Source organism: Polypterus senegalus, chromosome 6 (assembly GCF_016835505.1).
Source record: "Polypterus senegalus isolate Bchr_013 chromosome 6, ASM1683550v1, whole genome shotgun sequence".
In the NCBI taxonomy this organism is placed as follows: Eukaryota; Metazoa; Chordata; class Cladistia; order Polypteriformes; family Polypteridae; genus Polypterus; species Polypterus senegalus.
In genome coordinates, this window is record NC_053159.1 from 54,688,684 (window position 1) to 54,711,384 (window position 22,701).

General features: G+C 41.1%; 1 protein-coding gene across 1 annotated transcript in view; it reads right to left on the bottom strand.

The window, feature by feature from the left end:
• LOC120531044 (transmembrane protein 52-like) overlaps positions 1 to 22,701 on the bottom strand; it is a 121,053-nt gene that overhangs the window by 36,265 nt on the left and 62,087 nt on the right. Inside the window, exons 3-4 of the mRNA XM_039756023.1 lie at positions 16,472 to 16,513; positions 16,119 to 16,282 (exon numbers count right to left, since the gene is read on the bottom strand). Coding sequence (XP_039611957.1) covers positions 16,119 to 16,282; positions 16,472 to 16,513 — 206 coding nt within the window. The remainder of the gene's footprint in view (positions 1 to 16,118; positions 16,283 to 16,471; positions 16,514 to 22,701) is intronic.

Sequence of the window (22,701 nt, forward strand, 5' to 3'; positions counted from 1 at the left end):
CTGCCCTCTGTTTCAACTGGCCTGCCTGAGTCGATAGTGAGATAAACTCCTTTCCAATGACTACGTAGACAAGAGTTTCCAGTTTGCTTGTTTTACTGAAGCCAGTTCGAATAGGGTAAGACTATAAGTAAATTGTAAATACAATGATGTGAGAAATCCTTACATACAAATTCACACAATAAACTAAAAATAATGTCAAAATTACTTATCCATCCATCAATTATCCAACCTGTTATATCCTAACTACAGGGTCACGGGGGTCTGCAGGAGCCAATCCCAACCAACACAGGGCGCAAGGCAAGAAACAAACCCCGGGCATGGTGACAGCAAACCGCAGGGCGTGCACACACACACCCACACACCAAGCAAACAGTAAGGACAATTTATAATTGCCAATGCACCTGACCTGCATGTCTCCGGACTGTGGGAGGAAACCGGAGTACCCGAAACCCACGCAGACACGGAGAGCTTTCAAACTCCACGCAGGGAGGACCCAGGAAGTGAACCTGGGTCTCCTAACTGGGAGGCAGCAACGCTACCCACTGCGCCACCCAGATTTACTTATTATTTTCAAATATACAAAATAAATAAATAACATTCAAATGAGCGGCAAACATTATCTGATCATACTCTGGCAAAGCTGATAAGAATTTCTGAAAAAAGTACACTCACAAGTACTTTTTTAATGCAGTGAAAACTCCTATAACAACGTTAAGTTGGTAGAATTTTGTATCTTAAAAATACTTAACTAAATAACTTTAAATACTTAACAGACTCACAAATATGTATTAATACAAAGAAATAAACATCTCTAAAACATTTCTACGTACCGACAATGCCTTCAAAAGCCAAACTGAACTGAACATTTAAAGCAAGGTAGTGAGACAAACGTGCTCTCTGTTTGTTTCTAATCTCTAAGGCTCAGCTTGATGACATCACTTCCCTAAGACAGGCTGTTCCCTAAGTAGAAAAAATGCTGAACTTCACCATTATATGGTGCTATTCTTAATCTTTTCTTATTTCAAATCTTAGCCAGGACAGCACAACTGACCTGACATTTTTGTCATCCTCCTGACCCTCAGGAATATCCCTCATGATTCCAACTTGTCTCTCCTGAACAGAGACTAATTTCCAGATAAAAGCAAACTATGCTCCCAGTTGCTAAAAAACTGCTACAACCTGCTCCACAAAACACACCGCAAGTCAGAAATCAAAAGAAATAATTTAAAAAATGCAGCTCTGATAAATGAAGCAGTCCACTATATCCCCTCCATCAAGGTCATGTGGTACGAATGCACACCCCTCAAGGACATGAAACCCCTCAGCACAGTGAGACACATATGTACAGAAACAAAATCTTATCCCATTGAATCAAAAGGAAAGTTATATATGAGAAACCGCAGGCACTTGCAGTGGCCCAGCCTCCATCAGAGAAACTCCCCAGTACCTCTGTAAAGGAAAGCAACCCTGCCCTATTTAAGAATGATGAATCAACATTTACAACAGCATTACCAGCTCAAATGCAGTCACCTGCTCCTACTTGCACTTGTGACAACCCATAGAAAGCATGCTCAGGGCGTATTGTAAAACCTAATCCTAAGGACATGGGATGAGTATGCGAAACAAAGACTGATCAAGTGTTATTGTTACCTCACAATTGCATATAGTTCAGTATTAAGTCAGCCTAAAAATAGTTTCAAATACATATTTGCTGGTAGTTTATTAAAAAAATGAAATTGCATTTCTAAAACCATTGCAGTGTTTAGATACCTTATTGAATGTAATTTTGCTATTCCATCTCTTGTGGACTTGCTAGCTAGAGAAGCGGGATGCAGAACACATATAGTCACAAGGGTTATTTCACTTTTCTGGACTACTGTATTATCGTAGTATTTCCCTCCACTTGCCCTTTTACCTGTTTCCTCAAGGGTAAGGGTTCTCGTCAAGTTCGTTATCGGGTTGGTCTACTGTTGCACTTTAAGATGAACACACACACACTCAGATAAACACACACACAGACCCTAACCACAACAGTGCTCCATGAATGACACACACACGCTGATTAACCCTTAGCACTTTAAACCACACAAGTGCTATAGGAATAACAGCCTGTCATTCAGCACTTCAAGAGACTTACTTATTTTCGGCACGAACAACAATACAATGTTTTAGTGATATCTCAGACCTAAATATTACTTTTGGTCTACAAGAATACATTTAAACATACAAAGACTCAGCACTCTTGACTATAGGCCATTCATCAGCCAAGAATACCTTCTTTATCGTATCTGTCCTTTCTGTTGAGTATAGTGCTCTTCACTCTCAGCCATATAAACCTCGCAGCACAGAAATAATGGCAAAAATCCGGCTGTCACCAGGTACTCAAAGAAATCTAACTTATTACTTCAATCACTCTAGACATTAAGACAAAGCACTGAAAGTTAAAAGCAGCATGGTATTTATTACAAGAATAATATTACCACAAGAACAAAGAATACTAGAAAATAGTTAGTGATAGGAAAGTCTGAATATATATAGTCTTTAGAAAAAACTTACAAAAAAGTTACAGATGACAAGGATGAATGTCCCAGGGAGGCGTTTGATTTAGCAATCGATGTTCATGATGCCTTTCTGACGACCAGGGCCGTCTTCGTTCGTTCCTCTTCTTCTTTCTTCTTCTCCCTTTGCTTCTCTTTCTTCTCCCTTTGCTTCTCTCCTTCTTTCCAAACCAAGGCATACTTATTATGAAATGTCAAGCCTTGGTTTCACAACACATGCACCTGATTGGCTGGCTGTCCAAATGATTGATGAATTAATTAAATGTCCGTTTTCCCACACAACAAAACCTTTGATGTACTCGGAGGCATCAGTAGTTCTTCCTGTCCTAGGCTATAAAGCAAATTGTTGTTCCAGATGTCCATCCATCAATAGCCTGAGGTATCAGCTCAGCATCCTTTCCCAGGCTATAAAAGCAAATTAGCATGAAGCTATGAACAAGTGTTATAAAAGTAAGGTGTAAGGGAAGAAAACCTGCTTTAATTTAATTTCATCTGTTGTCTTGTCTTGAACAAAATATAATGGAAACCAAAATGTACAGATTTTATACACCATAACAACTACCATACTTAGATCTCTAGCACTCATGATCAAGTCAAGGAAGTGTTTGGTTGTATACTTGATAATTAGACATATGTACTGTAAGAGTCAATCTTAGAAGGTAAAGTTTTGAGTTAAACTCATATTAATGTTTGCTTAATTTTAATAGAATGTAAATTTCTTTCATAGTCATAACTTGTGTCTTAGTCTTTTCCCCCTGTAAGTTAGTAAGAGATAGAACACTCCTACTATAACAGAGTAACAGTGTGATACTAAGCTTAGTGTAGAAATAACAGGTCTCAGTAAAGAGGGATTTGAAAGACTAATTTTCTACTCAGAGGTGGGATAAGCATACACTTTACTGACTGTTTTGAAATGGTTCAGAAATGTTAAGTAAATAGTAACGATTTGAGATTTAACAAGATTTAAGCTTTGAACTGAACTTTTCTTAACATTTATTTTTCCTTTTTTGTTATTTTAATTTTCTCTTTTGTTTGAACTGTTTTACTTTGAAACTTAACTAAACTTTTTAAAACAAAGACATTTTGTCTGTGGAATCATTTCTGCGCGTCAGGCTTTTGTTGAATCCCACTTTTTGAGTTGAAGCTGCTGATCTTTGGTAATTCTGGGAAAACGCAGCTACATTTTTGTCAGAAAACTTGCCATCTTAAGGCCTGCTCCAGAATTTGTCAACGATTCCCTCTGCATGATCCTAAACGAAAGCAAGGTCGCCGTACCTTGAGAAGGTTTGAGAGACTGTGATATTATAAAAAGATGTCTTGGATGATCGGTTGTGCTTTTGCCTGAGTCATTGAAGCCTTGTTACAAGGAAGTAATCCGTGTTGTTGGAACATCCCGATTGTGACAAAACTGCTGTCAGGAAACGTCCTGTCATTTACTCGAACTGCTGTCACTGCAATTTCTAAGCATAACTCAAGTGAGATCGGCAGTGATCTAAGTACAGACTCAAAATCAGAAAATATAATTAGAGATCTTAAAGATCATATAAATAAAAGGAAAGAACGGCTCTCTGAGCTTAAGGCTCAAAAACTGAAAGCCTTAAAGACGCTTCAGAAAATCATTTAAAAATAGCAGAAAGACTTTAAAGATTTCGTGAGACGCACAGTGAGATAGAGGATCTACATAAAAGGCTTCTATCCGCGTTAAGTAAAGAAGGAGCGATCAAGAAACAGAAAACGACATTCACCGAAAACTCTAAGAAATGGAATGAATTTATGGACACTACAGCGGTATGGCTGAAAGATATAAATAGCCTGTTAACACACACATCTGATGAATAGCTAGTTAATCAATTCGAAGAGACGCAATTACAAGAACGAGATCGCTCAAGGTTAAAAACACGAAAGTCGTCTCGCTCTTGATATTAAACTTGATTCTTTAGCCCAGCAAACCGCTGCCACATGATTACCTTCTTCAGCAGTTATAGTTGAACAATCGACACTTGATAGAATCCTACAAAGGTTAGATGAACTAGAGTCCGAAAGGCAGGTACGGTCACTAACTGCCTCAGGACAGCCACTGTTTTATGGACATGGTCTTATTGATATATTAGCGCAGAATCAAGCTGAATGTCAAAAGGCAATTATTGAAATGGCTAAATCGCTAGCTAATCAAAAGATAACACCTGCTCCAGTACCTCCAACACCTCCAGCGCCGCGTGGTAAAGTACCACACAGACAGGTCCCTTTATTTTCAGGTGACCTGCTGACTTATGCAAAATTTTTCAGAACCTTCGATCATGCTGTAGGTGATATATTAGCAGACCCACAAGATAAATTAGATTATTTGATTCAATATACAAGAGGACCAGCTCAAGAAATGATTGAAGGCTGTACACGATTGCCACCAGATCAAGGATATGAAAAAGCTAGAAAGCAGCTTGAAAGTTACTATGGCAACCAAGCGTTCATAATAGATACATACGTAAGCAAAGCTTTGAAGTGGCCTCAAATAAAACAAAAGGATGGGGAGGCCTTGAGAGATTATGCAACCTTTCTTGATAACTGTATGGACTCCATGACTAAAGCAAGAAATCAAGCATCATTTAATAGCAATGAAAATATCCATACTATACTCTCAAAGCTCTCATATTCTCTACAAGTGGAGAGACATAGCTTATGAAATTGAAGATGAAGAAGTTGAGAGACTGACATTCACGTTCACATTTAACTATCTTTTTACAAGAATAAACAGGCTAAGAAATTTATGCATCCCGTTTATGGCAGCTCAGAGAAAAAGGAAAAGACTGACAAAATTAGATCTCCTCTTAAGTATGGACAGAAATCAGGAAGTATTTTCACTACAAATATATCTGATGCTGCTGAAAAGGGGACTCAAGAAATTTCTATCAAAAAGACTGTTAATGATATATGTGAATTTAAAAAACGTTGTGCCTTTTGCAGTTACCAGCATATCCTTGCCGAATGTAGAAAAAACAAAGAACTACCGCATAAAGAATGAATTAACTTTTTAAAATCTAAAGGTTTATGTTTTCGCTGTCTCAAACAGGGGCACCTTGGTAAGAACTGTTAAGAACAAATGAAATGTCAGACATGTCCTTTTCAGCACCCAGACATCCTGCACATCAAAAAAGACAGTGGAGCAGTATCTAAAACTACAGCTAGTATGGCAACATCTACTGAAAGGGAAACTGACTCTGGAACTTGTGCCTTTAATGGGGCCGGAGAAGAATGCGCACTTCAAGTAGTTCCTGTTAAAGTAAAATCCAAGAAGAGTGAAAGGTATGTAGAAACATATGCCTTTATAGACCTCAGCAGTACAGTAACAATTTGCACTGAAAGGCTCCAGAGGCAATTAAGCCTTCAAGGGAGAAGAACACAAGTATTCCTCAAAACTATGAGTAACTATGATGATGATTCAAAAATGCTAACCCAATATTCTGTTTTATCAGATTTACAAGTTTGTGGTCTCAATGATGTTGAATATATTGATTTGCCAAAGGTCTTCACACAGGTTTCCATTCCAGTGAACAGAGAAAGTATTCCACCACAAGAAGATATCAATAAGTGGTGTCACACACGCGCGCTTAGGAGACAGTCAAAAAGCCCAGAAGTGAGTGATTTAATAACAGATGAAGGGTTGTTTGATGGTATTGATGCCTCACTCTCTAATTTTCCAGAACCAAAGAAGATAAATAATCACTCACCTACAACAGTCCGTATCCCAGAAAATGGCTTCCCATGCACTTCCTCATCTTCCGGCTCCCAATGATGACATCATTTCCGGGCATCCAATGATGACGTCACTTCCAGCTTCTGATGATGACATCACTTCTGGTCCTCCATTGATGACATCACTTCCTGTCATTCCAGCGGCCATTTTCTGTATAAAAGCATCCCTCATCCCTCTGTATTTTGTCAAATGTTTGGAATTTTTTTCACTTTTGACCATACCAAATCGCACCAAAGCAATATACGGGGCCAATCCCCAACTCTTTGAAGTTGTCTTTGTGTTTGACTTCTCACAATTGGCGTAGCCGGCAGGATTGTGAACGTTGTTCCAAGATGTCAGAGGGACTAGATATCAACACGGTTTTAAGCACACTAGTAACTGAATTCCAACAAGTGAAGATTCAGCTCGGCGATACACGCGGACCAGATTGGCAAAATCGGGAGCTTGGACAGCTGCAGCAGTAAGAGCGGAGACATCATGGTCGGTACCTCCTTTACTTACTCATTTAATGGAAGGGGATGATGTTGAATCCTATTTTCTGATTTTTGAGTGTACCGCTAAAAGCAATGAGTGGCCGCAGAGTGGGCATACATTCTGGCGCTCTATCTGAAGGGGGAAGCACAGAGGGCCTATTATGACCTGACTGAAGAGCAGGCCGCCAACTAAGACACTCTAAAAAATGAGATTTTCAAACGCTACCGCGTCTCAGTGGCACAGCACGCGAGAGAGTGGCGGGAGTGGAAGTTTGACCCTGATAGAGCATGGTATGGCGTAAAGTGGGCCGATGGCTAAGGCCTGATGTTAACAGTGGCCAGCGTATGGCAGAGTTGTTGACGGTCGAGACATTTATAAATGGTCTCCAAGAAAATATCGCCCAGCAAGTCCGCAAACAAGAGGTTACCTCCATGGATAACCTCGTGGAAGTGGTGGAGCGTCATTGGGCGATCTGCAAAACGGAAGGGTCAGAACTGTTCTCGCAACCATCCCGACAGGTTCCTGTACCTTATACAGAGCTCACCCACCCTACCTCCGAAGTCTCCATTCGAAAAAAGGAAAAACAGGCTTACCTTCCTCGCTGTTTCAAGTGTGGGGGGGGTAGATCATGTATTTACTGCTTATCCTAACCCGGAGCCGATAGACTGTTCCTTAGGCAAGGGAGAGAGGTACTGTGCCGTGATCAACCCTTTGTGTTTTCCATATACGGGAGTAGTGATTCTTAACGGATATAAAGTCACCACGATGTTCAATTCCTGGAGTAACATACCCATTGTTGCTCGCCGTTATGTTTTACCACGACAATGGGTCAGTACTAAGATCAGTCTGAGATGTATACACGGGGAAAACCCTATATTACAGAGGTGCCTGTTGTGTGGATAATGTTATGAAAGCCACATTAGTGGCTGTAATGGCGGATCCACCTTATCCGGTTATATTAGTGTGAGACTGGTCTAACAATAATGCCGGTAAAACCACTACTACTCCTGGGTTAAAAAAGGGCTTGGACACGAATAGTACAAACAGTTGTCCGACTGTCTCCACGCCATGTATTAATTCTCTTAACCCTAACTCAGATAGAATAGCAAGCGGTGATGAAAGTCCATCAGGCACTAGGAGAGACAACCCACCTCCAGTAGGACCTGTGGTGACTGAAACTCCGCCACTTGAGGTACAGCAAGATCCCATAAATGAATTGGCTTCTCAGTTTAAATTTACCCTTTCAATATTTAAAAGAGAACAGTGGAATGATGATTCCCTAAAATGCACAAGAAATGCTGTAGTTTCAGTAAACGGACATATGTCTGGCAACTCCATACCGCGAATGCCTTACTTTGTCATACAAAATGATTTATTGTATCGTGTGGCCGAACACAAAGGTGAAATTAGAACATTGTTATTAATACCACGCACTTTCTGTCGTCAAGTGTGTGAATTAGCACATGCCCATTTGTTCGGAACCCATTTGGGGACCGAGAAAACGTTAGAACGTATTAAGTTCAGATTTTATTGGCCTGGGATAAACGAGGAGGTCAGATGTTTCTGTACTTCGTGTCCTGAATGTCAGATTTGTCTGATTCCTAGGAGGGACCGTGCTCCTCTTATTCCTCTAACCCTAATTGATGTCCCATTTGAAAGAGTCGAAATCGACCTCGTAGGACCCCTTGAACCCTCATTATGAGGACATAAATATATATTAGTCATGGTAGATTATGCCACATGCTTTCCTGAAGCTGTTCCATTGCGCTCAGCCAATTCAAAAACAATCGCACGGGAACTTGTAGGGATTTTCACTTGTGTGGGGATTCCCAAAGAGGTGTTAACAGACCAAGGAACTCCCTTCACTTCGGAAATGTTCAGGGAGGTTGCTAAGTTACTGCATATTAAACATCTAAAGACATCGGTCTATCACCCACAAACTGATGGGTTGGTAGAAAGATTTAATCAAACACTTAAACAGATGTTGCGCAAAGTAGTTAGCGAGGATGGGAAAAACTGGGATCAGTTGCTGCCCCTCGTACTCTTTGCCTATAGGGAAGTCTCACAAACCTCCACGGGTTTTTCTCCCTTTGAACTCCTTTATGGAAGATAACCCCGAGGTCTTTTGGATATACTAAAAGAAGGCGGGGAAGAGGAGGTCCTCACATCCTCTAATATACTATATTAGAGTCTATCACGCAGTTACGTGACAGATTAAATAAAATCAGACCTGTCCTCAAAGATCATATTGAAAAAGCTCAAGCAGCGCAGGTGCGATATTATAATCGCAACACCACCCTCCGGGAGTTTCTCCCAGGTGATCGTGTTATGGTGCTTGTACCTACTTCTCATTCAAAAATATTGGCACATTGGCAAGGGCCATATGAAATTAAGGAACGAAAAGGGCTCATCAACTATTTAGTTAAACAACCTAATCGTCGACTGAGTGAGTGGGTTTATCACATTAATTTGCTGAAACCGTGAAAGGATAGAGAGGCTGCGTCTCCCTCTGGACAGCCTCGCTCCCTTTTTGTAGAATATCAAACCATTAATTTCGGATCCAATTTTTCTTGGAGACAAAGACAGGAGCTGGAAACAGCCATCTTGCCTGTACCGGAAGTAGTAAGCGAGCAACCAGGTCGCACTTCGCTGATTGAGCATGACGTAATAACTGACCCGGAAGTGATTGTCCAAAAACGCCCATATAGACTTCCTGAGGCAAAGAAAACTGAAGTTGAATTGGAAATCAGACAAATGTTAAAAATTGACATTATTGACGAAAGTTATAATCCATGGTCTAGTCCAATCGTATTGGTTCCCAAACCTGAAGGGTCGTGCAGGTTTTGTAACAACTTCGACGACTCAATCAGGTATCTAAGTTTGATGCATACCCCATGCCTCGAGTAGATGACCTCCTCAATAGATTGGGTAACGCTCAATTTCTAACTATACTTGATATGACAAAAGGGTACTGGCAAATTCCCTTACGTCCGCCGCCAAGGAAAAAAATGCCTTTAGTACCCCTAGACACTGGCAGTACAGGGTTCTTCCTTTTGGTCTGCATGTGGCACCTGCAGCTTTTCAACGTCTGGTGAATACACTGTTACGCTCCCACAATTCCTATAGTGCCGCCTACTTGGATGATGTTATCATCTATTCCAGCACATGGAAGGATCATGTACAGCAGGTTTTGGCCGTTCTACACACATTGGCTAAGGCTGGACTTCGGATCAACCCTAAGAAATGTTTCTTTGGTTTGAACGAAGCCAAATATTTAGGTTTAGGTTGGGAGGTGGTACGGTTCAACCACAGTGCTCTAAAATTGATGCCATCCATAAATGGCCCCGTTCGATTACTAAGAGGCAAGTACAAGCTTTCTTGGGCTTAGTGAGTTACTACCGTCGCTTTGTTCCTCATCTCTCCGAGAGAGCTACACCTCTTACTGATTTGACAAAGAAAAGAGCTCCTATTAAAGTGGTATGGACTGATGATACTGAAGCAGCATTTTGTGACAAAGTCGGCCCTTACTTCAGCACCTGTTTTGGAATCCCCTGACTTTTCCTTTTATTCTCCAGACCGATGCATTGGACACAGGATTGGGTGCCGTGCTGAGCCAATGCTGAACACCCTGTGATGTACCTTAGCCGGAAACTGTTGGACTGGGAGACCAGGTATGTGGTGGTGGAACAAGAGGCTTTGGCAATTAAGTAGGCTGTGACACAACTTCGTTACTACCAATTGGGATGGGAATTTACTCTTGTGACAGGCCATGCTGCTTTACAGTGGATGGCTCTGAATTGGGAGTCGAATTCTCGTGTCACTAGGTGGTTTCTTGTGGAATTACAACCTTACAGGTTCAGAGTCACTGATCGTCGAGGTTCTCTTCAGGCCAAAGCCGATGCTCTCTCCCGGACCTACGACTTCTCAGTGCAGGCCGCCCAACCCGATGGGTCTGGGCTGAGGGGGTCATGTCACACATGCGCACTTAGCAGGCAGTCAACAAGCCCAGAGGTGAACGATTTAATAACAGATGAAGGGTTGTTTGATGGTATTGATGCCTCTCTCTCTAATTTTCCAGAACCAAAGAAGCTAAATAATCACTCACCTACAACAGTCCGTATCCCAGAAAATGGCTTCCCATGCACTTCCTCATCTTCCACGTCACTTCCGGCTCCCAATAATGACATCACTTCCAGTCATCCAATGATGATGTCACTTCCAGCTTCCGATGATGACATCACTTCTGGTCCTCCATTGATGACATCACTTCCTGTATAATCATTCCAGCGGCCATTTTCTGTATAAAAGCATCCCTCATCCCTCTGTATTTTGTCGAATGTTTGGATTTTTTCACTTTTGACCATACCAAATTGCACCAAAGCAATATACAGGGCCAATCCCCAACTCTTAAGTTGTCTTTGTGTTTGACTTATCACAGTGGGCATATCTTACAGAGGTACGTCTATCTCATATTGACTCTGAAGTAGATCTTTTTAATAGGAATCAACTACCCAGATGTCTTCAGGCAGTCACGAATCATAACTAGCCAAGGAGGTGGACCTCACACCATGAAGACTGCACTCGGATGGGCGGTTGGTGGACCATACAAAGAGATAGACAACCTTGCAAAACAAAGTGGTAAGCTGCCTAAACACTCAATCAATCGTGTGTCAGTAACATAGATTGAAGATATGCTGCTGCAACAGTATAACACATATTTCCCAGGGCACAGCTGCGAAGAAAAAGAAAAAGTTCATGCGCATAGCCTCAGAATCTGTAAAACTGGTAGGTGGCCACCATTGCTTAAATTTGCATTTGAAGGTTGAAACACGTAAAATGGCAGATTTTTTTTGGAAAAGATGGACGAAAGAGTATTTGCCAATACTTCAAGAACGTAAGAAATTTCGAACTAGGGGACGTTGTTCTAATTGTATTCAAAACTACACCTCGCAATTCCTGGGTAATGGGTCGAGTCATCAAGACAATGCCAGATGCCAAAGGTGCAGTCAGAAGAGTTTGTGTGCAGACCAAACCAGCACACTGGACAGACCCATGAATAAACTGTGCCTGCTTCAAGAAACAGCCAATGCTTGAAATATGAAATTCTTAAAATGTTTGTTTGCAGTGTTATTGCTACTGATTTGAAAGGAATAGTTAATATAAAAGTAACTGGCTCATATTGAAGTAATGAATAGTAATTGTCTCCGCTCCTGCATAGCCAATTAGGGGCCAGAAATGTAACAGCCAATCTTAGAAGAGAAGAAGTGTACTAGTGCCAATATTTAAGAATAAGGGGGATGTGTAGGACTGTAGTAACTACAGGAGGATAAAATTGATGAGCCACAGCATGAAGTTATGGGAAAGAGCAGTGCAAGCTAGGTTAAGAAATAAGGTGATGATTAGAGAGCAGCAGTATGGTTTCATGCCAAGAAAGTGCACCACAGATGCAATGTTTGCTCTGAGGGTGTTGATGGAGAAGTATAGAGAAGGCCAGAAGGAGCTGCACTGTGTCTTTGTTGACCAGAAGAAAGCATATGACAGGGTGCCTCGAGAGGAGTTGTGGTATTGTATGAGGAAGTCAGAAGTGGCAGAGACGTATGGAAGATTTGTACAGGATATGTGCAAGTGAAGTGTGACTGTGGCGAGGTCTGCGGTAGGAGTGACGGATGCATTCAAGATGGAGGTGGGATTACATCAGGGATCGGCTCTGAGCCTTTTCTTATTTGCAATGGTGATAGACAGGTTGACAGATGAGATTAGACAGGAGTCCCCGTGGAGTATGATGTTTGCTGATGACATTCTGATCTGTAGCGATAGTAGGAAGCAGGTTGAGGAGACCCTGGAGAGGTGGAGATATGCTCTAGGGAGGACAGGAATGAAGGTCAATATGAACAAGACAGAATACATGTGTATAAATGAGACGGAGGTCAGTGAAATGGTGAGGATGCAAGGAGTAGAGTTGGTGAAGGTGGATGAGTTTAAATACTTGGGATCAACAGTACAGAGTAATGGGGACGGATGGTAGTGAGACCAGCTATGTTATATAGGTTGGAGATTGTGGCACTGACCAAAAAGCAGGAGACAGAGCTGGGGTTGCAGAGTTAAAGATGCTAAGATTTGCATTGGGTGTTACAAGGATGGATAGGATTAGAAACAAGTACATTAAAGGATTACATCCGTTTTATCATATAAAGGGTTTTTTATTGTACTGTATATAAAACTGGCTATTTCAGTTGAACACCTGCTTTGTAACATAAATGAATCAATACAGGCGTTTATTTCACAAATCAGCTCAAGTTGGACGGTTGGGAGACAAAGTCAGAGAGGCGAGATTGCATTAGTTTAGACATGTGTAGAGGAGAAATGCTGAGTATATTGGAAGAAGGATGCTAAGGATAGAGTTGCCAGGGAAGAGAAAAAGAGGAAGGCCTAAGAAAAGGTTTATGGATGTGGTGAGAGAGGACATGCAGGTGATGGGTGTAACAGAACAAGATGCAGAGGACAGAAAGATATGGAAGAAGATGATCCGCTGTGGCAACCCTAAAGAGAGCAGCCGAAAGAAGAAGAAGATTAATGAAACTTAATGCAAAATGTTAGCAATTTTTAAAAACTCTTTCATTGCACCTTATCTAGAATTATGGTGTATTTACAAAAAGATTGCAACATTTTCCAGAACCACAAAGCAGGAACCAACTTTTGACAGGGTTTTAATCTGTTACGAAGCCCACTCACTCACCCAACAGGGCCAGTTTAGCATCAACAAGTAATGTAACATATGTTTTTTGGAATATGGAAGGACAACTGAGGATAATTCAGGCAGACATGTGCAAACTACACACAGACAGAAATTAGTTAGAAGATCTGAACCCAGGATTTTAGATTCTTCAGACAACAGAGCTAACCATTGTGCTTCCATTCTACTCTAATATCCTTGCCTGGTTTAGTTCTTACAGTATTTACTAAATCAATTCCAATACATACAGAAATGTGCTAACAGTACTCCATTGTTATACACAGAGTACTGGGATGTTTACTGTTTTCACTTTACATGCTTCCACTGGGAGCTATCATTAGAAAACAAAGTTAATTTTCACTAGTACAAAATAAAGTTTCTCTGATGTTGTCCTTAATTAGACGTGTTAGTGAGTCACCTTTCAACACAGACAAAACATCAATGTTAACACTAGAATGGCCAAAGCCTACGAAAAAACTCGTAATCCCGGCCTGCTATCCCATCCACCGGCCCTTCGCTGCAGCTCAATTCGCAAGGAAGATTCTCAGTGCTCAGTGTTTATCTTGGAGTGAAGTGCAGTGAGTTGTACAGGGTAAATAATATATCATCATTTGGAATACACACATTATACACTTCATGTCTACATTTTGTCAATTATTACTAAAACACAATGTGTTTACATAGATTGTTGTAGACACGGAACACACATGAAATGTATGTATTCCAAATCACGATATATTATTTACCCTGTACAACTCCAGGAACTTCACTCCAAGATAAACACTGAGCACTGAGAAACCTCTTTGCGAATTGAGCTGCAGTGGTGGGCAAGGGGATGGGATAGCAGGCTGCATGCTGCTTATGCTGATTGACAAATTTACAACTCAAAAGACGCTGATGGAGAGGTGCAAAGGGATTTAAGGTGTGCTGGGATTACGAGTTTTTTTGTAGGCTTCAGTAATTCTAGTATTAATGGAGAAAATGATGCTGATCACAACAATATGTTGTTATTATTTAAATCACAATTTTGACTCACAATTAGTTTAATTGAATTAGCCCACAATCCAGGCACTCTCTTTGATACTAGCATGTTATTTAAAGCACACATTAAAAACTATCCAAAACTTAAGGAAAATTAAGGCATTTATAAATATGCAGGATACTGATTAATTAATTCATGCATATATTTTTAGTAAGATTGACTACTGTAATGTGGTGCTCACTGGCTGCTCAAATAGTTCTTTATACAGCTTTCAGTTAATTCAAAATGCTACTTCAATAACTATTACAAAAACAGGAAAGTACAAACATAACACGCCTGTTCTCAAGTCCTTACACTGGTTCCCAGTTACATTTAGGGAAGATTTCTAAATCCTCATTTTAACATATAAAACCTTAAATAGCCAAGGCCCTACTTACTTATTTTAACTTATCATTAATTACAAAAATTAGTGCACATTAAGATCTCATGATGCCAGCCTGTTTGTGATTCCAAGGAGTAAAAAATATAAGTGAGATTCAGCTTTTTGTTACAGGACTCCAAAGTTGTAGAATTGCCTGCCTGCTAGTATAAGATGTGCCCTTCAATCTCAACTTTTAAATCCAGGCTGAAGACTCACCACATTAGTTAGCATACTCTTACTACAGCTGCTCATTAACTGTGCATAATGTACCTCCATTGTTAATCATTAGTACTAAAATATAAGTAATACAATATTTATAATCTGTTACGTACTACCCTATTCCGTTTCTTTTCTCAATTATCTTCATATGCCACTTGGTTCCAATGCTGTACTGCTTAGTTGTTTGCTTGCCTATGGAAAAGTCATCTCAAATAAAAGAGCACTGGAATCTGGCATAGACAAGTCTTTTCATCACCCAGCACTGACTCTGTAGAATGGCCAGTTGAGGGCAAACATCTAGTTGGCTGAGGTCTCCAGGGCTCTAACTGTGTCCGGCTTGTATGACTACTTTTCTACAATCTGGATGTAGTTCTACAATTAACTGATGGACAAATATTGTTGTTTTTTAAATATGTTAATTACATCAAAAACAAAGTAGAAACTATATGAACAAATCCGTATCCTCATATGTGACAGTTCTGTATTTAGTGAGTGGTATAATTTAATTTTTGCATTTTGCATTGAGAATTGTAATGGAGCTCTGCATCTGCACTTAGTGAGGGGCACTGTGCAAGAGCAAAACAGTTTGTACTATTGTATTGTGTTTCTGAGGTGGCAATGATAGATCAGCCATCTAGCTCTGTAAAGAGAATTACTTGCATTTATTTTGGGGGGGCAGTTTCTTTTTTTGTCTTCTTAGTGAATCAATATCTAGGGTTCTGTCAAAAACCAGGGCATTGAGGCATTCTTTGTTTGATTTTGGACTGTACTGTAAGTAAATTGTTGCTGTTGTGTTCTGTATGGACAACATTGTATTAGTATTAGTATTACTTGATCATTAGTTATATAATAATGTTTACCCATAAAAACATCATGAAAATCTCTTTAGCTATGATCATCTAGGAGCAAACATGTAATACAATTTTCCTAATGCTTGTCAACTCTCTAATGAAGGTTGTATAGTTTCTCAATTTACTCACATGCAATGCTGACAGCATTCAGTTCTTCAGTAGAGACCACAGAAATATCATAGGGCTGAGCTGAGGCAGAGGGAAGTGGAGAGTGTTTCTTCATGCAGAAAAACTTGAAACAGCTGGCAGTAGCACCACACATAAGGAGTAAGAAGATACCAACCAAAATCACCCTAAAAGAAATAAAAACTACAAGTGAAACCAGTGACTACTGCCCCTATTTGTTTATCTAATAACCAAGTTTAGCCTTTGAGTTTAAATGTTTTTAAGAAAGGTTTGCATTGTTATCCATAAATTTACCAGGCTGTATATAATCTTAAAAAAACAACCTTGAAAGAAAATTTAGATGACACAGTACTCACCAGACATACCACAAATTAGTCCAATTTACAGACTGGTTACATCTAGAAATGGTAAAAAAACAAGAGTAATTAATCTTACAAATTTAAATATATTAATAAATACTGTATTACTTTGTATTGTGGTTTTATGCTGCCCTGTGAAATCTGAAAGGTTAACAATAGTTCAGGATACTGAACAAACTGAAGAAAATGCCTAACAGACTCTAAAAGACTATTAATATAAATACTTTGTATTTTTTTTCTCACATTTTAGGTATAATATTACAACCTTTGCCTACTGTATTATGATAGGTTTGTTAACATTGTTCAAATTTAACAAGATAAGAGGGCATGCCAGCTGTGTGTTATAAAACATCACAGTAGGTAGTAAAGTCCTATTAAGTACTATGCTAATTTATCTGTTACAGGATTATGGATTATTGGTAATCCAAAATTGTGTGATAAATAGGTAACATTTGTATCCCAATAATCTGAGCAGGTCACATTCTTAAAACATCCAATCTGAGTAAGTTATCTGAAGACAAGCAAGACTTAATAAAGCCAGTTTAGTCTAAGTGGACAATTTAAGAAAAACCTTTTCAAGTTGAATAGCTAAACTTATAACTAGTAATTTAATGTTGGTATTAATGAAGGTCTATAATTCTGACATAGTGTATGGGCCTTATTCTTCTTATGCAGTAAGGTAAATATTAGTAAGGTTCAAGGTAGGTCAGAGCTATAAGCAATTAACAGAAGACTGAAATATTTGAAGTAAAGGTTCAGATAATTAATCTCAAAATGCTAATAAACATTTTAGCTACATCCTGTCAATACCAAGGGTGTTGCCTTATTTATGGCAGAGAGTGCTAAGTGAAACTCCTTAAGAGAAATTGGGGTATCAAGTAAGGTGGTCTCTCATTCTGTGATGCCAATGATATCATAATTAGATTAAAAAAAATATTCATGGGTTGAAATATTATCTGAAGAAAATAATTTAAAGTAGCATAAAATAAAACGGCACCAGTAAAGTAAATTGCAATTAAAGTAGAAAAATGCCAGTCCATAAAGGTTACACAAGCCAGGAGTTCCCTACTTCTTTTCCAACTGGTGATCATTTGCAAACCAGGGAGCCATAGTCCACCACAAAACAAACAGAAACTGTAAGCTGGAACAAAATGTAAAAACCATGAGTTCATTCATATGAATACAGAGTCAAAAAATATAGTGGGTTACAGCAGCATAATGTACAAGTTGCTGACATTCCAAAGTTTTCTTTGATTGATTAAGTTTGTTTGTAGGCAATGCTGATTGCTGTGTGTTATCCTAAAAACAATCTTTCAATTTGACAGTAGGACAGCTTTGTAAAAATTTCTCCCCCTTTAGAAATGTTTTTGCTCTTTTTACTTATTTTGTGCATGAGTAAAGATAAGTGTTTGAGGACAGTTGAAAAATGAATTGCCTTCACAGACTGCTGCATATTGGGGACATGGAGAAGCAACAAGAGTTTGATTATTGAATAAACTGTTCTGTTATGTGTGACACTCTTGAACCAGTGTCCAATGTCAGTGGCCCACCTTTTGCTGCAAAACACTGGCCTACCCCTACAGAACAACAGTCCCTAACGCAGGATAATGATACACCTAACAGAATAATTAAAAGATACTTTTTTTATTAGTAAGTCGACTGCGTGATTTTCTTAGGCTAGCTGAATGCAATATCTACTTACCAATTCTTTCATAGCTTAACAATAAAGAACAATTAAAACAATTAAACAAATAAGAAAATTTTCTCTGTAAACATACTAGGCTATATATGCAGTATATACTGTATATATTGTAAGGGGCAGCCATGGAAATCACCTGGCCAGGACGCTAGCTAGATGGGAAGACTGGGGGAGAGAGCATCTGCAAGGCACTACCTCCTCTGGGATGCTAGAGGGCAGCCTTCCTGGGCGGTTGTAGCACCACAGATTCCCACAGGGTAAGCTAGGAGTTGGAGTTTAGTACAGCACTGTTCGGCTCCGTGGGGACTGCCGGGGGAGCTGCAGAGCCCTACAGTGAACTTCCACCACACCTGGTTGTGATTTCAGGTAACAAAGATGAGCCACCTGGAGCACTCCCAGCAGCTGAATAAAAGGAGCCTCCACACTCCATTCGGGGAGCTAGATTTGGGAGGAAGAAGGACGAAGCTTTTGAGGGAAGGGTGGAGGTGGAAGGACTAGGATTTGGCAGGTGAAGTAAGGACTGTGCTGTTGTACTGGACATACTGTACTGTACTTTGGGGAGCGAAGAAAAAAAAGCTGAATCTCTATGTCAGGTTAGGAAGGCTGTAGGCACCCCAGTATTCCAAAAGTGGCATCCCAGATGGAACTTCCTGGCTGTCGGCAGACAGAGGCCCCACTTTTCAATAATTCTTGTGGCCAACCTGACACAGCAGTACAAGATGCACACATGTGTCATGAGATGCGCACATGTGGCAGCACAGCGACGTGTGCTGATGCCATAGTTGAAGAAGATGAAAAAAAAAGTCAGCTAAGGCCCACGGAAGCACCGCTACTGCTCGATGGGTGAAGAAGCAGCCCAGGCAAGTTCTGAAAGCAGAATGAGACCAGTTGCCCACCATTGCAAGCAGCACCCGGCATCGGCATACCTGGAGAGAGAAAAGGCCAGCCAAAAGAAGCACACTCCTGAAGGCAGGAGCCTAGGTAGGTTTCAGGCTCAGGGACGGATTGCCCTGGGAAAGTTGTTTCTGTCCTGTACACCGACTTTATAGACGAAGAACGTCCAGATAAGGGGCTGTGGCCGAAACACGCTGATCTGTGGAACGGTGGCGAGGCAAGCTCATAGGAGTCAGCTGAGGAAGATCCACACCCGCTGCTCTCCAAAGGCTGAATGCTGAAAAAGGAATACCTGAATTCTCACCCCTCCATCGGGATCAATCAGTGAGAGGAGAGCGGTGGAGGGCTGGACTGCCCTCCCCGAAGCAGGTAAGGGAATGGTCTTTGTGTCAGATCCCAGCAAACTGGTTACAGGCGAGTCCAATGATTGGCCATTCCGAGAGACTCCCAATGGAGCCTCTGCACAAAGTGCACAGGTGCATTGGCTCCTGGCCAGCATGTAAAGGGTGTGCGAAGCCTGAGTCCTACATTGGTCGAAACAGGAACTGGAGATTGTTCTCCAGCTCATACAATCTTTATTACATGTAGTCAGTCTACTGAGGTTGGCAGTGGAGAGAATGGCCAAGGCACCACGAAAGATGATACTAGAAGAGACTCAGTGCAGGACTCTTCATCTATACAGATGCGGCGGTACAGGTAAATGTATCCTATACTGGAACTCTGTGTGAAATGTCCTTGGATGTGATGTCTGAAGGGAGGCGAGTAGCCAGAAGTCCGACAACAAGTATAGGTGTGATGACTGAGTGCTTCGCGGTAGGGGAGGAGGAGCTGGAGCAGCATGTTGGTGCTGGCATCCGGATCCTTCAGCACCCCACTAAAACAGCGATGGTCACACACAAATCTAAAGGGGTGTTGAAAGTACAGGGTCTCTCTGTATGCCATAGAGAGACCCAGACTGTCGCTGAACCCAAGAGTAAAAGGAAGACCTGAAAAAAATAAGATCGGGTCTCCGAACAGTGCAGAACTTGAGCCCGTGTGCTCATGTGTGTTGTAAGGCTGTTCTCCATGGGCGTGGGAGGCCCTGTCCTCCAAGACAGCATAATAATCCCTGTGAGCCTCCCCCATCTGGAACAGCTCAATCCTATTGGCCCATCCCGCACATTCCCCATGGTATCTGTTTTACCTGGTTATGTGTACTGAATCACAGGGCGCACTTCACACTTGGACACTTGGTACGATACTTTCCCACCTGGATATTAGAAGATGTTGGTTCCTCCAGGAGGTGCTAGAGATCCTGCTCCTGGTACATCATTGAGCAATCCATCCAGCCGACTGCGTCACTTGTCAAAAAAACACACAAACGAGACAGAAATGTTTGGGATAGCTACCCCGTATAATGTAAGTTGGGTTCAAAATGCAAAAGATATGAGTAATTTTGGTAACAGTGAGTTCAAAACAGAACTGATTTGAAGGAAACAAAATGGCGGTTTTATGGCCGGGCAGAGGAAGTGAGGCCGGAACCTGAAGTGCCATCATTAGGCTCGGAAGTGATGTCGTCGGGGCCAAGCAGAATTTCCCATATCTGGTCTGTCAAGGAAAGAGAGAAAAGGTTAGTGCACTCTGCCCCCCCACTCTGGTGTGGAATTACCCCATATATATATTATATATATATATACTGTGGTGGAGGGCTGAAACCCCAGACCTGGCCGGAACGCCTAGACAGCAAAAAGAACGGAAAATGGACAATACCTCCTCCAGGACACGAGAGGGCACCCTCCTAGTTTGCATCAAGGCCACAGGATCGGAGCTAGAAGGCTCAATCCTGTTGGGGACCGTGGCCACCGTCAGGTGCACTTGGACAATGTTTGAGCCTTGGACTGCAGCACTTTCACCACACAAGGAAGTGCAGCCGGAAGAGAATCCATGTGCACCTGGAGTGCTTCCGGGTGCCCATGCAGCACTTCCACCACACCAGGAAGTACTGCAGGAAAATCATCAGGGTGCACCTGGAGCACATCTGGGTGCAACATAAATGGGGCTGCCTCACTCCATTTGAGGAGCCAGAGTTGGGAGGAGGGGGACTAAGCTTGCCAGAGAGGAGTGGGGCAGTAGAGAAGTAGAAAGTGAAGAACAGAGAAGAAAAGGACTGAGCATAATTGAGGGTTGTGCCACTGTGTGCTGTGTGTTCAGAAGAAAATAATAAATTGAGTGTGCTTTTTGGACATTGTTGGTTTGAGAGTCTGTCTGTGATCCGGGCTTCTTTTACTATATATATATAAATATATATATATATATCTATACATACATACATACATACATACATACATACATACAGGGGGTCCTCGGGTTACAACGTCTCGACATACAACGCTTCGAGTTTACAACGCTCACTCCCATAAAAACCTTAAAAACTGAGACGTAAGAAGAAATAAATGTAAGGATTTTTTTTAAAAGTAATTTTTTCTGTTACTACAGTACAGTGTACATTACAGTATATTTATGTCCTTTTCCTTTTTCTGTGGCTTAGTTGTGTTTTTATGTTCTAGATTATGATTTTGAAAATGTGTTAGGAAAGGTAAATGACTTAGGCTAGTGTGTGTTTCGACTTACACCAAAATTCCGGTTACATTACTGTTTTAGGAACAGAACTGTGTCGTAACCCGAGGACCCCCTGTGTATATATATATATATATATATATACACATATATATATATATTCACAGTGGAACCTCGGTTTGCGAGCATAATTCGTTCCGGAAACGTGCTCGCAATCCAAAGCACTCGTATATCAAAGCGAATTTCCCCATAAGAAATAATGGAAACTCAGATGATTCGTTCCACAACCCAAAACTATTCATATAAAAATGATTAATACAAAATATAAAGTAAAAAACATAATACAAATTAACCTGCACTTTACCTTTAAAAAGAATCATGGCTGGGGTGAGTTTCTAAACTCATGTGTGATTCCACCCAACGGAACGACACGCGGAAGAGCGTCCCAAAGCAGTCGCAGTCTCCCAGCGCTGTAGCAGTTCGCTGTGTAAGCGCATCCAAAAAGATTGCAGACATGCTATAAGCGCCTGTCGTCAATGGGTCATACAAGGAACATTATAAAGATCCCGCTACAATAAATAACAGCGTGGTTGCTGTTTCAAGCTGAATAAAGCTGGTGTTAAAGTACTGAGACTCAGCTTCGTGTTTTGGGGAGCAAGATGGGGACTCGCACTTCACAGCGCACACACACACACACAGTCACAATGCTGTAGTAAACAGTATACGCTCGTACGGATGTTGACTATATGAGTGAGGCACACAGACTCAGACGGAGAATAAAAGACGATTGCCAGAGAGAGAGAGAGAGACGTGCTGGGCAAGCGAGCGAGTGAGATAAGGAGAGAGAGAGAGAGAGAGAGAGAGAGACGCTGGGCAAGCGAGATAAGGAGAGAGAGAGACGTGCTGGACGAGCGAGCGAGCGAGATAAGGAGAGAGAGAGAGAGAGAGACGCGCTTCCTTTACAAAACTGCTGGATACCCCAGGGGCCAACAGAGGACGCTGCAGGGAGGCCCAGAGAGTCACACGTGCCCTATAACCCAGAAGTATGTCATAGACAAAGCGACTGCGGAAGTGACGT